This window comes from Neoarius graeffei, chromosome 2, assembly GCF_027579695.1.
Source record: "Neoarius graeffei isolate fNeoGra1 chromosome 2, fNeoGra1.pri, whole genome shotgun sequence".
In the NCBI taxonomy this organism is placed as follows: domain Eukaryota; kingdom Metazoa; phylum Chordata; class Actinopteri; order Siluriformes; family Ariidae; genus Neoarius; species Neoarius graeffei.
The window spans coordinates 79,615,406-79,631,483 of NC_083570.1; the positions used below are offsets into that span (position 1 = coordinate 79,615,406).

General features: G+C 45.4%; 1 protein-coding gene across 1 annotated transcript in view; it reads left to right on the top strand.

Moving 5' to 3' along the window:
• Positions 1-16,078, top strand: part of unc45a (unc-45 myosin chaperone A) — a 40,614-nt gene that overhangs the window by 11,848 nt on the left and 12,688 nt on the right. Inside the window, exons 4-11 of the mRNA XM_060915008.1 lie at positions 1,995-2,084; positions 2,185-2,352; positions 2,484-2,652; positions 6,451-6,621; positions 6,801-6,972; positions 7,191-7,491; positions 14,948-15,042; positions 15,522-15,663. Coding sequence (XP_060770991.1) covers positions 1,995-2,084; positions 2,185-2,352; positions 2,484-2,652; positions 6,451-6,621; positions 6,801-6,972; positions 7,191-7,491; positions 14,948-15,042; positions 15,522-15,663 — 1,308 coding nt within the window. The remainder of the gene's footprint in view (positions 1-1,994; positions 2,085-2,184; positions 2,353-2,483; positions 2,653-6,450; positions 6,622-6,800; positions 6,973-7,190; positions 7,492-14,947; positions 15,043-15,521; positions 15,664-16,078) is intronic.

Here is a 16,078-nt window from a genome sequence, read left to right on the forward strand (position 1 = left end):
GCAGTCGCGTCACATGACCAACGCCAGCGAATCAGGAAGGTGGATGTCACAGTGACGTTGTCCAATGACGACGCCAGCTAGAGCTCAACACAGCGTATCCGCGGATTCTCAATGTTTACACAGCACCGGACCAGACACGATCTGGATTGAATACGTGGACCCTAGCGGATTCCCGTTTCCCGGCGTTTCCAGGCATTTTAATGTAAACGGACAGTGCATCCGCGAAGAAAACGAGACAGATACAGTCTAATGTAAACTTGGCCTCAGAAACACTTCAGAAAACCATCATCTGTGAAAGCAGTTCATTACTGGATCCACAAATGCAAGTTAAAACCATATAGAAACAATATCCAGAAACACTGGCACCTTCTCTGGGCCCGAGCTCTTTTATGATGGATTGAGGCAAATTGGAAAATTGTCCTGAAGTCTGATGAATCAAAGGTAGAAATTCTTTTTAGAAATCATGGACACCACATCCTCCATGCTAAAGGGAGAGAGGGACCATCCAGCTTGTTATCAGTGTGTAGTTCAAAAGCCAGCATCTGTGATGGTATGATGGTGCATTAGTGCACATGACATGGGTAGCTTGTGCATCTGGGAAGGCATCATTAATGCTGAATGGTATATTCACATTTCAGAGCAATATGCTGTCATCCAGACAAAATCTTTTTCAGGGAAGGCCTTCCTTCTTTCAGCAAGACGATCCCAAACCACTTTTTGCACATATTAAAACTGCATGGCTCTGTAGTAAAAGAGTCCGGGTGCTAAACTGGTCTGCCTGCAGTCCAGACCTGTCTCCCATTTCAATCATTTGGCGCATTATGAAGCAGAAAATACGACGAAGGAGACCCCAAACTGTTGAGCAACTGAAATTGTATATCAGGCAAGAATGGGACAACGCATCTCTTTCAAAACTACAGCAATTAGTCTCCTCAGTTTCCAAACGTTTACAGAGTGTTGTTAAAAGTAGTGGTGATGCAACACACTGGTATAAACATGCCCCTGTCTCAACTTTTTGAAACGTATTGCTGACATCAAATTCAAAATGAGCACATATTTTTAAAAAAACAAGAAAATTTGTTTCAACATACGATTTTATATGGTGTCTTTGTACTATTTTCAATTAAATATAGGGTTTCCATGATTTGAAAATTATCCCATTCTGTTTTTATTTACAGTTTACACAGCATCCCAACTATTTTGGAATTGGGGTTGTACTCTTACTGACATGGATGTCTGCATGTGGAGTGAGGAATGCAAAAGGCTTATAAAGAGGCACGGGCAGGCATTGCGCATCTCTCCTAATTGCGCACATGTGACTGTTACGTGGCAACCGGGGCCACACCTGCTTTAAAAGCCCTTGTAGGTGACTGTGGCTCTACCTGCAGAGAAGCCTGCAGCATTACAGAAAGTCTAAGGGCTTTGTTTTTCAGTAATAAGCTGTTTTGTGTGTGTGTGTGTGTGTGTGTGTGTCTTAAGAGAAAGTGAGGGCATGACTGTTATAGCTGCTATGATATAAGTGATAACAGGAACTAACTTGTTCTGAGGAAGTTTCAGAACATTAAGTGTAACTATAAACGAATAAAAGGTATGATGTGTCATTCATTAATGAATTAAAAATGCTAATTGTTGGCAAAACTCTGTGGTGTAAGAGTATTGAAACACTTTGGGATGTGCTATTATAAGAAAATATCCAACTTCAGTGTGGTAACAGCACGAAATCAACTGTTGTATTTTCCTATGATAACATGCTTCACTATGCTTTTATTCCTTGCTTATTTGGCATTTTATCAGGTAAACTTTCCATACCATTGTGCATGATTATTGACAGTAGGCTTTCTGCTGCCACCTAAATAATTGACGTAATTAATTGAAGGAGCAGAAAGACACATGCACTATAGCCTACAAAGAGTCCTATGTAACTGGCTTTCTGCACTGTTTAAGGTTTGGTCACATGGCACCAACACTGTTTACATGTGCTTTCATTCCTCAAGGCTGTGCAGCTCTCTTCCACAGACTCCCGTGTTCAGCAGATGTTCAAACTTCTCTTGGACAACTCTGCACAGGCCTCAGACAGACAGAAGGTTCTCATATTGCAATTATTATTTGTCACTCATAAGTCATTTATCATACAGATTGACATTTCCTTGACTTCCATGGTGTGAAATTCTCTGTTTTGCCCAGGCTGCTCAGAATCTGGTGGTGATCTCACGTGAAGATGCTGGAGCAGAGCAAATATTCAGGAATGATGGTGTGAAGCTCCTCCAGAAATTGCTGGAATCTCAGCAGGAGGACATTGTCCTCTCAGCACTCAGAACTCTGGTTGGCCTGTGTACAGGACATCAGTCAAGGGTGTGGTCCTTGATAAAAAAAAAAAAGTTGCCAGAACTGACATCACATTACTTCATTCATATCTATTCATGCCCTAGATGACCTGTAGAGAAGTACAGGAGTTGCTTATGCAAATTCTGCTTTGCTTACAGACAGTGGCCATTGTGAATGAAGTAGGCATGGACAGGCTGTGTGGCGTCATGGGCACCGCAGTTTCAGCTGTGTCTCTGTCGGCCTGTCACCTGCTTCAGGTCATGTTTGAGGCTCTCACCCAGGGTATGAATAAGCATGTCAGAGGGAAGGATGAGGCTATACTGCCAGGTGAGGGTCCTAAACTGAGCAATAGATATGCACAATGATTAAACATTTCCTCAATACACGCTGTGTTTTCCAAATAATTCCATCCTATCTATAGTGTATAGGTAATTTCTAATAATAAGAAACCATTTTTTCATTCAATAAACTTTTAAAATACGTGACTATGTAACATGACTACAAAACTTCAACCTTTACACTCTCGCAGTACAGGCCAAAAATATGATTAGACATGCACGAGAGGATTATCTTAACAATAAGATGTTCTCATGTAATTTTATCCAAATTTCCAACTCTAAAAGAATGAAAGACAATAGACCTATCCATTTTATTCTAAAATCATTCTTGCACTTAATGATACAATCTAGTAATAATAAAAAAAAAAGGGTGTTTATTTATTTGTTTGTTTGTGCAGTTACAGACGTGGACAAATTTCTTGGTACCCTTCCACAAAAAAAAAAAAAAGAACCCACAACTGTCTCTGAAATAACTTGAAACTGACAATTAATGGCGCCCATCATTTGTTTATTCCATGTTTAACACAAATCAGACTTTGCTTTTGATTTTTGATTCAACTGAATATTTTACAGAACAAATTAAATGAAAATGGCCTGGACAAAAATGATGGTACCTTTAACTTAATATTTTGTTGCACAACCTTTAGCAGCAGTCACTGCTAACAAACAACCTCTGTAGCTCTCAATGAGATTTCTGCATCTGCCAGTAGGTAGTTTGACTGACTCTTCCTGAGCAAACTGCTCTAGCCGTCTCAGGTTTGAAGGGTGCCTTCTCCACACTGCATGTTTCAGCTCTTTCCAGAGATATTCAACAGGATTCAGATGAGGGCTCATAGAAGACCACTTAAGAATAGTCCAACGTTTTGTTCTTTGCCATTCTTGGGTGCTTTTAGTTGTGTGTTTTGGGTCTTTATTTTGTTGGAGGACCCATGACCTGCGACTGAGACAGAGCTTTCTGACATTGGGTGGTACTTTTCACTCCAGAATGCCTTGATAGTCTTGAGATTTCATTGTGCTCTGCGCAGATTCCAGGCACCTGGTGCCCAATGTAGCAAAGCAGCTCTAAATCATAACCAAGCCTCCTCCGTGTTTCATATGGCCCTTTTCCACTACCCTTTTTCAGCTCACTTCAGCTCACTTCAGCCCGACACGGCTCGCGTTTCGACTACCAAAAACCAGCACGACTCAGCTCGCTTCAGCCCTGCTTAGCCCCTAAAACTCGCACCGTTTTGGAGTGGGGCTGAAGCGAGCCAAACCGTGCCGAGTGAGGCTGGGGGCGTGAGCAGACACTCCCCTGTGCACTGATTGGTGAGGAGGCGTGTCCTCACATGCCCACACACGCCCCGCGAGCGCGCTGGGATCTGTAAACACCGCAAACCCGGAAGAAGAATAATTACGAATTACGAGAATTTCTGAAGCCTTATGCGCCTCGCCTCATCTATACGCTCTTGCCAGTATCTGTTGGCGTTGTCGGTGACAACAAGCCACAGCACCAAGACCAGCAACACTAACGACTCCATGTCCTCCATGTTTATTGTTTACTATCCGGGTCGTGAGACTACTGCTTAAAAGATCACTGAATCAGTGACACAGAGCATCGTGCACGAGTTCGCGGAGCGCAAGGCTCGTCGTATGCCCTTCAAATAATGCGCCGCAGTAGGCTATTGATGTTTTATTATGAGCCATGTACAGTATGTCGCCTAATGTTTTTTTTGTTTGAGTTACATGTTCGTTTGAAGGACTTAATGTACAAAATAACATAGTTGCACCCCGTAGTGTTGAAATTGGTAAACACAGTGCATTCAGTGAGGTTTGCACCGCCCTCCTTTTATTTCTGACTCTTCCTGTCACCGTTGCAACCTCTGAGCGCTCATTCGTATGCCCTTCAAATAATGTGCGCAGTATAGGCTATTGATGTTTTATTATGAGCCATGTACAGTATCCTAATGTTTTTTGTTTCTGAGTTACATGTTCGTTTGAAGGACTTGATGTACTAAATAACATAGTTGCACCCGGTAGTGTTGAAATTGGTAAACACCGCAGTTGCGGACATTTTGTAGCCTAAAATGATGTTATGATAAGCTTTAATAAAGGGCCCGGTCATTTGCCCCGCCCCCGGCCCGGCTCTGACTTGTTCCGCCACTGTCACTGATGTCACTGTTTGCGCTGCTTAACGACATCACATGACGTCCACCCACTTTCGCTAACTCCACCCAATGTGTCCACCCACTTCCAGCCAGCACGGTTCAGCGCGGTTGTAGTCGAAATGCAACTCCAACAGCCCCGCTCAGCTCGACTCAGCTCGACTCAGCACGGCACGGCTCAGCCGCGTTTGTAGTGGAAAAGCGGCAATAGTAGGTATGGTATTCTTTGGAAGTTTCAGTTTTTCTTCTGTGGACATACAGCTGATGTGACTTGCCAATAAGCTTGAGTTTTGTCACACCTGTCCAAAGGACATGCTCTCAGAAGCATTGTGGCCTGTCCATAATTCCAGTCTGGCATTTATTTATTTATTGTTTTTCTTCCAACAATGGAGTCCTCCTGATTCTTTTTTTGAGCCCACTGTTACTCAAAAAGTGATGGATGGAACAAACAGACATTGATGTACCTTGACCTTGAAGTTCAACTTTTATCTTTTTGGAAGTTATCCTTGGCTCTTTGTCTACCATTGGCACTATCGTTCTGTTCAATCTGTGATGGATTTTCCTCTTGTAGTCACATCCAGGAAGGTTGGCTACAGTCCCATGAAACAATATTTGCAGCTGTAGTCACAGGAACATCAAACTGCTTTAGAGATGGTCTTATAACCTTTAACATGCTTGTCTATAATTTTCTTTCTGATCCCCTCAAACAACTCCTGTCCTTTGCTTTCTCTGGTCCATGTTCAATGTGGTGCACATGACAATACCAAACAGCAGAGTGACGACTTTTCTCCATTTAAATAAACTGAATGACTGATTACAAGTTTGAAGATGTGTGATACTAATTAAGGTTAAAATTTGAAATATCTCTATAATCCAATTATTTATAATCTTTTCAATAACTCATTTTTTCACACTTTTTTTGCTTTATTCTATTACATACCAAAAGCATGCAAGTATACTTGAGAAAATTGCTTGTAATTTCATTACTTTTCAGGAGGAATAAAGCATTGTTTCAACGAGCTGTAAAGGTACCAACAAATTTGTCCACGTCTGTATGTAATTCATGCAATTATTATCCTACAATTTAAATCTTAGCAAAAAATGCAATGCATTATTTTTTTTTCTTTATACTTCAAGCATTCTCACATTGTATATCTTGGCATATGTGTGATATAGAACAATGAGATACTGATCTGTGCCTGGTGTTGGACTCTGTAGTGATAGATCAAGTATAAATCCATTATCTTAAACTCATATTTATTCTGCAATATCATCAACATACATAGGCCAAATTCCGTGAGTTGGCCTAGTGGATAGCATGTCCGCCTCTCGATCGGGAGATCGTGAGTTCTACTCGCAGTCGGGTCATACCAAAGACCATTATAAAAATGGTACTTACTGCCATCTGGTAAGGCACGCTGCAATGCAGATGCGAGTGGGGAGTCAAACTCTTGCGGTTACCCGAGGACTAGCCCCCCACTGTAACCCTAGCTATGTAATAGGCGAAAGGCCGAGGGCTACAGAAACGGAGATCGGTGCCGCCATATGGTGCAGGAAAGGACTTTAGATTTTTTATCATCAACATATAGTATATGAGTAAGTGCCTATGTAGAAATGTGTTTTAATCTGTTTCTGTGAGATAGAACCATCCCGTGAGCTACGTTCCATGCTACGCCATCTTATTGACATGCTACCTGCATCGAATGTGTCTGGACCTGGACGTGACAGTGCTGTCAACCTCCTGGTCAAACAGGTGCCCCGAAAATCTCAGAAAAACCCAGACAACTCCCTCAGCCTGTGGGTCATTGATCAAGGTGCGGAGGCACACAACATCTGGTTTACATTTAGCCAACCTGTGTCCGAGGACAGAATGTACAAATCTGTGCAATATCTGTTTTATCTGTTATCAGAATCAGTAACATTTTCCACGATAAGCTTCCAAGCATGATGGAGTAGTTTCTTGTGTATCTATTCTCAACTGTCTTCCCCACAGGCCTGAAAAAGATTCTGGAAGTTGCAGGGACAGTTCCTGAGATAACGGATGGGCCACCTCTCACTGACAATACTCCTATGAACTGCTCTGTCCTGCTTAATAAGTTATATGATGATCTGAAGAGTGACAAAGAGAGAGAGAACTTCAACAAGTTGTGTGAGGAGTATATCCAGTGAGTATATCCAGTAAATGTGATTTGACAAAGAGAATAATTGTATGTATGTATGTATGTATGTATGTATGTATGTATGTATGTATGTATGTATGTATGTATGTATGTATGTATGTATGTATGTATGTATGTATGTATGTATGTATGTATGTATGTAATTTTTTTTTGCTTCTAATCATCACAAAATGGTCATTTCTAGCAATGTGGTTTCTGTGCAGGTACCATTTTAGAGGCCCAGGCTTGGAAAGCAAACTGCGTGCAATACAAACTGTGTCAGTGTTGCTGCAGGGCCCCAGTGACGTGGGCAACCGTACACTGGAGATGTCAGGCATGATGGATGCTGTCATTTCTTTATGTGCTTCTGAGAACGTCACCCATCAGCAGGTAGCAGTAGAGACACTCATTCATGCTGCAGGCAAGGCCAAGAGAGCGTCCTTCATCACAGCAAATGGAGTGGCACTGCTGAAGGACCTTTATAAGAAGAGTGAAAATGAACAGATACGGGTGCGAGCGCTTGTGGTGAGTATTCACTAACACCACATTGGTTATGATTTCTTAATATAATAAAAATGCAATAATAATTCATTGTCCATGAACATGAATGCCATGGCAATATTGGGCTTTCACTGATTTTATTTTGAACTGTTCTTTTTTTTTTTCTGAGGCAGAATGATTGTACTACATACATAGGAAAAAACAAGAATTTGGTGCACAAGTTTTAATTTATTTTGGGTTTTCTGAAACCAACACAGGGTCAAAATTGTACATAGACAATCACAAATGTTCATACAGCATACTTAATATTTGGTTAAATGTCATTTAGCAGGTTTCACCTTGAACAGACATTTTGGTAGCCACAAACAAGCATCTGTCAGAATTCTGGTTGGATATTTGACCACTCTTCTTTGCAGACTTAGTAAAGTTAAATTAAATTTGTGTGTTTTAAGCACAATCAACATCTGACCACAAAACTTTCCTCCAGAAGGCTTTTTCTTTGTCCGTGTGGTCAGCTGAAAACTTTAGTTGCACTTGAAGGTATCGATTTTGGAGCAGCGGCTTCTTTCTTGGAGACTATGATGATGGAAAAACTCGCTTGAATATAGATGTGTTCCAGTAGCTTCTAGTTCATGGCAGGCCTGTGTCTTGGTGGTTCCTGGGTTGCTCCTGACTAGCTGAACCAATTTCCTTTCAGCTTAGGATGACAGTTTGGGTCTTCTTCCAGTAAAGTAGCTGGGCAAAGTTGTTACAGCTCCTGGTAACTTGTATTTGTTTACAGTTGTTTGAACTGATGAGCTTGGAATCTTCAGTTGTTCAGAAATGGGTCTAAGAAACATTTCTGAGTTATGTAAATCTGTGGTCCTCTTTCTCAGTTCTGCACTGAGCTCCTTGAATTTTCCCATTCTACTGTGTGTTGGTCAATCCAGTGAGTGCTCTCAAACAAACCCTTTTTATGTTGGCACAGGAAGCTAACCGCTGTAGTCAGTCATGGTCACTAACTGGAAGTTAAGAGGCCTTGGCAGACATTTTGCAACTTTCAGCACCACTGAATTAATAATCTAAGTGGACATATGTAAATTTGACACTGTATGCATAATTTTGACCCTGTGTTGACTTCAGAAAACCCAAAATAAATTTAAAAAATTGTGCCCCAATTTTTTTTTTTTTTAAATTACAGATGTATTCTGCCACAGAAAAAGAACAGCTTAAAGACATCATTGAAGGCCCAGTATTGCCATGATATTCAGTAATTCTCTAGTTGACTATATGCTATTGGTTAAAAGTTTGGAATCTCTCAGAAAATTTCACATTTTCTATGAAAAGTCATGCTTTTATTCATCATATTTGCAAAAGTTGTAAACTTAATATAAAAATAAAGTAAAAACATTAACAAGGTTATAAACGATTTTTGCTTGAAATAACAGTTTTCTGTTTCAAAATTTGCGTTCATCAAAGAACACAGCATCTGTAGCACTTACTGTATAACCTTGCAGACCTTTGGCATTCAAACTGTCAGCTGTCAGGTAATCTGCAGAAATTTCACCCCATGCTTACTGAAGCACCTCCCATCATGACATTGGCAACAATCAGTGACGTCACTAACAACCTCCATAGGGCATGTGTGTAGTTATCACAATCCACCATTCCAAGAAGACTTTTAGAGCAGAAATATAGAGACCATACCACAAGATGCAAACCTCTCATCAGCAGCAAGTATTGGAAGGCCAGATTGGAAATGCAGAGATGAGCCACAAAAGTTTTGGAACCAACACTAACCTCTACCAAAGGGATGGAAAGGCCAAACCGTGGAGAAAGAAAGGATCCATGATCCAAAACATACAAGCTCATCAGTCAAGAATGGTAGAGGTAGTGTCATGGTTTAGACTGTGTTTCCAGAATAGGTTCACTAATCTTTTATTGATGATGGAACTTGTGACAGGAGAATCCCCCAAAACAAGCAACAGTTAAAAGAAGGTGCAAGCCTGGAAAAGCATTATAAAAGAAGAATGCAACAGTTGGATGATCTCAGTGGGTCGCTGGCTGGATGCACTTATTGCAAGCAAGGCATGTGCAACCAACCATATATTAAGTGTTATTTACTTTAAGACTATCTGTTCCTATACTTTTGCTCACTTAAAGACTGGTTGGCATGCAAAGGTGGCATATTTTAAGTTGTTTAACACATCTTGGTGTAAATATTAGGAAATAAAAACTGAAATCCAGCACTGTTGCCTCATATTCATCTTTTGATCTCAAATCCAAATTTCTTTCTTGTATAGCAAAAACAAAAGAACTAGCATTATTCCGATACCTTCAGAGGGAAATGTATACAGGTGATCCAACTCTGTAGAAATTCGGATGGGTGGGTGGAGCACAGAAGGACGGCAGGCCAGAACTGAGTTCAAAAAAACCTCTTTATTGGCACTTTTCAGTGATTTTATTTATTTATTTATTTTTTTTACACTCTCCCAGCCACGCACACACACAGCTCGTCTGGTTGGGGAGAGAGCTCTCTTCCTCTGCTCTCTCTCTCTCTCTCTCTCCTTATATAGGGCGCGGTCACTGGGGAAGACACACAAAAACACGTTAACTGACATCAGGTGTAGTGATTCTGCCACTTACCTTCCCTGACTCCACCCTCCGGTCACAGACCGACGCTTGACCACGGCCCTGCTGCCACATACCCCCACCACCCGACTCAGGCTGGGCAGCTGTCTGGCCTGCAGCCGACCCCCCCCGACAGGAGAGGAAGTCCGCCACGACCATCTGCGCCCCCGGCCTGCGGATCACCTTGAAGTTAAAGGGCTGGAGTGCCAGATACCAACGGGTGATCTGCGCGTTGGCATCCTTCATGCGGTGGAGCCACTGGCGGGGCGCGTGGTCCGAACAGAGGGTGAAAGGGCATCCCAGCAGGTAGTAGCGGAGGGCGAGGACTGCCCACTTGATGGCCAAGCACTCTTTCTCTATTGTGCTGTAGCGCCCCTCACGCACCAACAGCTTTCTGCTGATGTACAGCACGGGGCGATCCTCCCCCTCCACCTCCTGGGACAGAACAGCCCCCAGCCCTCTGTCTGTTGCGTCCGTCTGCAACATAAAGGGGAGAGAAAAGTCAGGGGAGTGTAACAGTGGCCCCCCACACAGTGCAGCCTTCACCTCAGAGAAAGCCCGCTGGCATTGCTTCGTCCACGGGACCGGATCTGGTGCCCCCTTTTTAGTGAGATCAATCAGTAGGCTGGTGACGTCCGAATAATTAGGTATGACCCTACGATAGTAGCCAGCCAGCCCCAGGAACTGTCTCACCCCCTTTTTGGTCTTGGGCCTCGGGCAGTCCGCTATCGCTGCTGTCTTATTAATTTGGGGACACACCTGCCCATTTGCCCAAGTGGAAGCCCAGATACCATACTTCCACCCGCCCAATCGCACACTTCTTCGGGTTGGCTGTAAGACCCGCTCGCCTCAGTGACCCAAGGACGGCCCTCAGGTGTTGTAGATGCCGCAGCCAGTCGTTACTATAGATTATAATATTGTCTAAGTATGCGGCCACATAGGTGGCGTGGGGGCGGAGGACCCTGTCCATAAGCCACTGGAACGTAGCGGGCGCCCCAAACAGCCCAAAAGGAAGTGTGACAAATTGGTGTAAGCCAAACGGTGTGGAAAAGGCCGTTTTTTCCCGGGATAGTGGAGTCAAGGGGATCTGCCAATATCAAGTCAAGTTTATTTGTATAGCGCTTTTAACAATAAACATTGTCGCAAAGCAGCTTTACAGAATTTGAACGACCTAAAACATGAGCTAATTTTGTCCCTAATCTATCCCCAATGAGCAATATCCCTTTGTTAAATCCAGTGTCGAATAAAAGCGAGCCGTGCCTAGTCGATCCAGCAACTTGTCAATATGAGGCATTGGATACGCATCGAATTTAGACACCGCATTGACTTTTCTATAGTCCACACAGAACCGGCCCGACCCGTTGGCCTTGGGAACCAAGACCACCGGGCTGCTCCAGCCACTGTGGGACTCCTCGACGATGCCCATTTCGAGCATGGCCTCGAGTTCTTCCCGATCCACTTTTTTCTTGTGTTCAGGTAGCCTGTAAGGGCGGCTGTGCACTACCACCCCCGGGGGCGTCTCAATGTGGTGTTCTATGAGGCGGATGCGGCCGGGCAGGGGCGAGAACACATCCGAAAATTCGGTCTGCAACTGGGCAACCTCCGTAAGTTGGGTCAGGGAGAGGTGGTCTCCACAGGGGACCGGAGAGGTAAGCGATGTCAATGTCCCTTTTTGAACCTCCGGCCCCAGCTCCGCCTTCTCCGGAGCCAACGACACCAACGCCACGGGGACCTCCTCATTCCAGAGTTTGAGCAGATTGAGGTGGTAAATCTGTAGCACCCCACCCCTGTCCGTTCGCCTCACCTCATAGTCAACGTCCCCGACTCGCCATGTGACCTCAAAGGGTCCTTGCCACTTGGTGACCAATTTGGAGCTCGACGTGGGCAACAGTACGAGTACTTTTATCTCCCAGTGCGAACTCCCGAAGGCGCGTACCCCTGTCGTACAGGCGGGTTTGCCGTTCTTGGGCCTGCCGCAAATTCTCCTGGGTTAGGTGTGTGAGTGTGTGGAGTTTTGTGCGCAGGTCAATAACGTATTGGATTTAATTTTTGCTCAGTGAAGGTCCCTCCTCCCAATTTTCCCGCAGTACATCTAGGATGCCGCGCGGCTTACGCCCATATAATAATTTGAACAGGGAGAACCCCGTGGAGGCTTGTGGGACCTCTTGCACTGCAAGTAACAGGGGTTCGAGCCATTTATCCCAATTGCGTGCATCCTCGCGAACAAACTTTTTAATTATATTCTTGAGCGTGCGATTGAACCGTTCGACTAAACCATCCGTTTGTGGGAGATGAACGCTGGTGCGGATCAGCTTAATTCCCAATAACCTATACAGTTCGCTCAGTGTGCATGACATAAACGAGGTGCCTTGATCAGTCAGAATCTCTTTGGGGATTCTGACTCGGGAGATGACGTGGAAGAGCGCTTCTGCAATACTGCGTGCTGAGATATTACGAAGAGGCACTGCTTTCGGGTATCGCGTTGCATAGTCCACCAGAACTAAAATAAAGCGATACCCTCGTGTTGACCGATCTAATGGCCCGACGAGATCCATCCCAATTCTTTCAAACGGGGTCTCGATTAATGGTAGAGGGCGCAAAGGCGCTTTTGGAATGGCCGCTGGATTTACTAACTGGTATTCGCAGCACACCGTACACCACCTACGGACATCGTCGCCAATCCCTGGCCAGTAGAACCAGGCCATTATTCGGGCTAGTGTCTTATCCTGCCCCAAGTGTCCAGCCATGGGATTAAAGTGAGCCGCCTGGAATACCAATTCCCGGCGGCTCTTTGGAATCAAAAGTTGTGTAATCGGCTCCTTAGTCTGAGTGTCCTGCGTCACTCGGTATAACCTATCCCTCATAATGGAGAAATAGGGGAAGGATGGGGTGGCGTTTGGCTGGAGCGTTTGACCATTGATTGCCCTCACTTGGTCAAACGTATGCCGCAGAGTCTCGTCCCGCGACTGTTCTAACGGGAAATCCGCGAGGGATTCCCCGAGAGAAGGAGGAGGAGCCTGTGGCTCCTCGCTCTGACGCGGTGATGACATAGACGGCTCTGTGACAGCTGCTCCTGCCAATGCCACACCGGGACCTCCCCCTGCTGAACTACGGCAGGCCCCACTCTTCAATAAATGAGTCATTAATTCCCGAAATCCCAGCCAATCAGTCCCCAAAATTAGCGAGTGGGTAAGGCGAGGATTAACAGCCGCCTTTACACTAAATTTTTCCCCTCGAAAAAGAATGTGGACCGACACTAAAGGGTAGTTGTGAACATCCCCGTGCACACACAACACTTTCACCAATTGTGCTCTCCCCAATGCCTCGTCTTGCACCAGGCTTTGGTGGATTGAGGTCTGATTACAGCCAGAGTCCACCAGAGCCTGATACGTATCCCCTTGGACACTCACTGGTATGTGATACGCTCTGGCCCGATTGAGGGCGGTTCCCGGCGCGTCGGGGATCTGGACCACTGTGCCCACCTCCGTTGCCGAGCACTGCTGCTGGAGGTGGCCCGGCTCCCCGCAGCGCCAGCAAACCAGCCCGGGCTTTCTCTCTGCACCGGCACTCTGGGGCTCACTCACGTGAGGGGGGGGGAAGAGACAGACACAGAAGTGGGAAACGGGAGGGCACCGCGGGTGCGGCGGGCCGTCTGGGGTGGAGCCGGCCCCCACCTCCGCGGTGGGGGAACGGGGCGAGGACGAGACACAGAAGGGGAGGGGGGGAGAGAGGGGGAGAAGAGGAGCTCTGCTGTCCTGCTGTTGGAACAGCCGCCAAATGGTCCTCCGCCAGCTCGATAGCCTGATCCAGCGATGCCGGGCAATGGCACTGGACCCACTCCGCGGTCGCTTTGGGTAGTTGGGCGATGAACTGTTCCAGTACCACCAGATCAACGATTCCCTCGGCGTTGCGGTTGTCAGCCATGGCCGGCAGGCGTCCCAGAGTTGCTGGCCAAATGCGAATGGCTGGCCGACCTCCTCCAGGCGCAGAGCGCAGAAGCGCTGTCGATTGTTGTTCTGGGGTGCACCCCACACCCTGGAGGACGGCCCGGCGGAGGTCTGCGTAGACCAGCCGGCTGTCGGCGGGGAGCTGTAGTGCGGTCAGCTGCGCCTCACCCGTTAGCAGGGGGAGGCGCGCTGTTCCACCGGCCAGCCCGAGGCCTCTGCTGCTTGTTCAAAGAGCATGAGGAAGGCCTCGGGGTTGTTGTGCGGGCCCATCTTTGTTAGGGTGAGGTGGGGAGGGCCCGTGGAGGTGGTGGACCCCGCCGACACGAGGAGGTGCCGGAATGCCTGACGATCTTCCTGCTGCGCCAGCACCAGGGCCTCGAACCTTTGCTCCTGCTCCTTCCGGAGGGTGACTAGCGCCTGGTGCTGGCTCTGCTGGGCCGTGGCGAGGGCGCGGACCAGGTCCACGAAGGGGGAGGACTCCATGGGGCTGTTCTTCTCCGTGCTCCGACCCCCGGGTTTCGGCACCACTGTAGAAATTCTGACGGGTGGGTGGAGCACAGAAGGACGGCAGACCAGAACTGAGTTTAAAAAAAAAAACCTCTTTATTGGCACTTTTAAGTGATTTTTACACTCTCCCAGCCACACACGCATGCGCGCGCACACACAGCTCATCTGGTTGGGGAGAGAGCTCTCTTCCCCTGCCCTCTCTCTCCTTATATAGGGTGCGGTCACTGGGGAAGACACACAAACGCACGTTAACTGACATCAGGTGTAGTGATTCTGCCACTTACCTTCCCTGACTCCGCCCTCCGGTCACAGACCGACGCTTGACCACGCCCCCACTGCCACACCAACCAAAGTACATGCAGTGATTCATGGAGTACCTAAATGTAATCTGACACCAGGTATGTGTTGTTTTACAGGGATTGTGCAAACTTGGCTCAGCTGGAGGCACAGATTTCAGCATGAAGCAGTTTGCAGAAGGGTCAACTCTCAAACTTGCCAAACAGTGCAGGAAGTATGTTTCTCATTTCCAGGCATATCACAACTGATAAGAACAGGCATAGAGATGTTTGCCTAGCCTTTTGCAAGTTTTACAATATTGAAGTATATTCCAGGGTTTCAAACTAAAACAGAAGTGTCAAATCAGCAATATAACTCCGCTTATGTAAGAGTGAAGCTGTGAGATGTTGTTTTGATCCATGGGAGAGATGAAAGGAGTTTTGACCTTGTTTGAGTGATATTGCTCATAACTATTGGAGAAGATTGCCTTCCTCAATAATATTTCCAGTTACAGAAATTCATACTCTGCTTATGTTAGCAATTAGTCCATAGATGATTTGTTTGGATATGGGCAATAAGATAAATAGTACAGACCACAAATGAGCACTACATTTTATCATTGGTATAATACTCATTAAATTATGCATAAAGATGGAAGTGCATACAACAGATAACCAGTTCCATACTCTTCTGTAATGTGTGTTATTTTGGCAGGTGGCTGTGCAATGATTCTCTTCCTCTGACCTCTCGGCGCTGGGCTGTCGAAGGCCTGGCCTACCTCACCTTTGATGCTGATGTGAAGGAGGATTTGGTGGAAGATAAGAACGCACTTCAGGCCATGTTTCAACTGGCTAAGGTACTGTAAATGCAAAACAGCAGACAAATGTAATTCAAACAGAACTGACAGAGGACACCACTGTAAATAAGAACTTGTTTTTAGTGACTCGCCTAGTTAAATAAAGGTTAAATAAAAATAAAAGATTTGTACTATGCAAAGGAAGATAGTCCTGAATTTATAAGGGCCCAAAGGGTTGTATGTTGTATGCCAGCTGGCACTAATGCTTTATGGATATTTCCATGTGAAATCACTTAATGAAACTTTTCCTATGTAACCAAAGTGATGATATACAAGATGTGCCATTTCAGGATGTTTTATATTCACAGGATATAAAACGCCATATGAGAAACTAAACTTGTGGAGATGTATCTTTTTAAAAAAAAAAAAACCCTAGCAGCTCCATGCAATACATGTAAACTCTGAACTGCCGTTT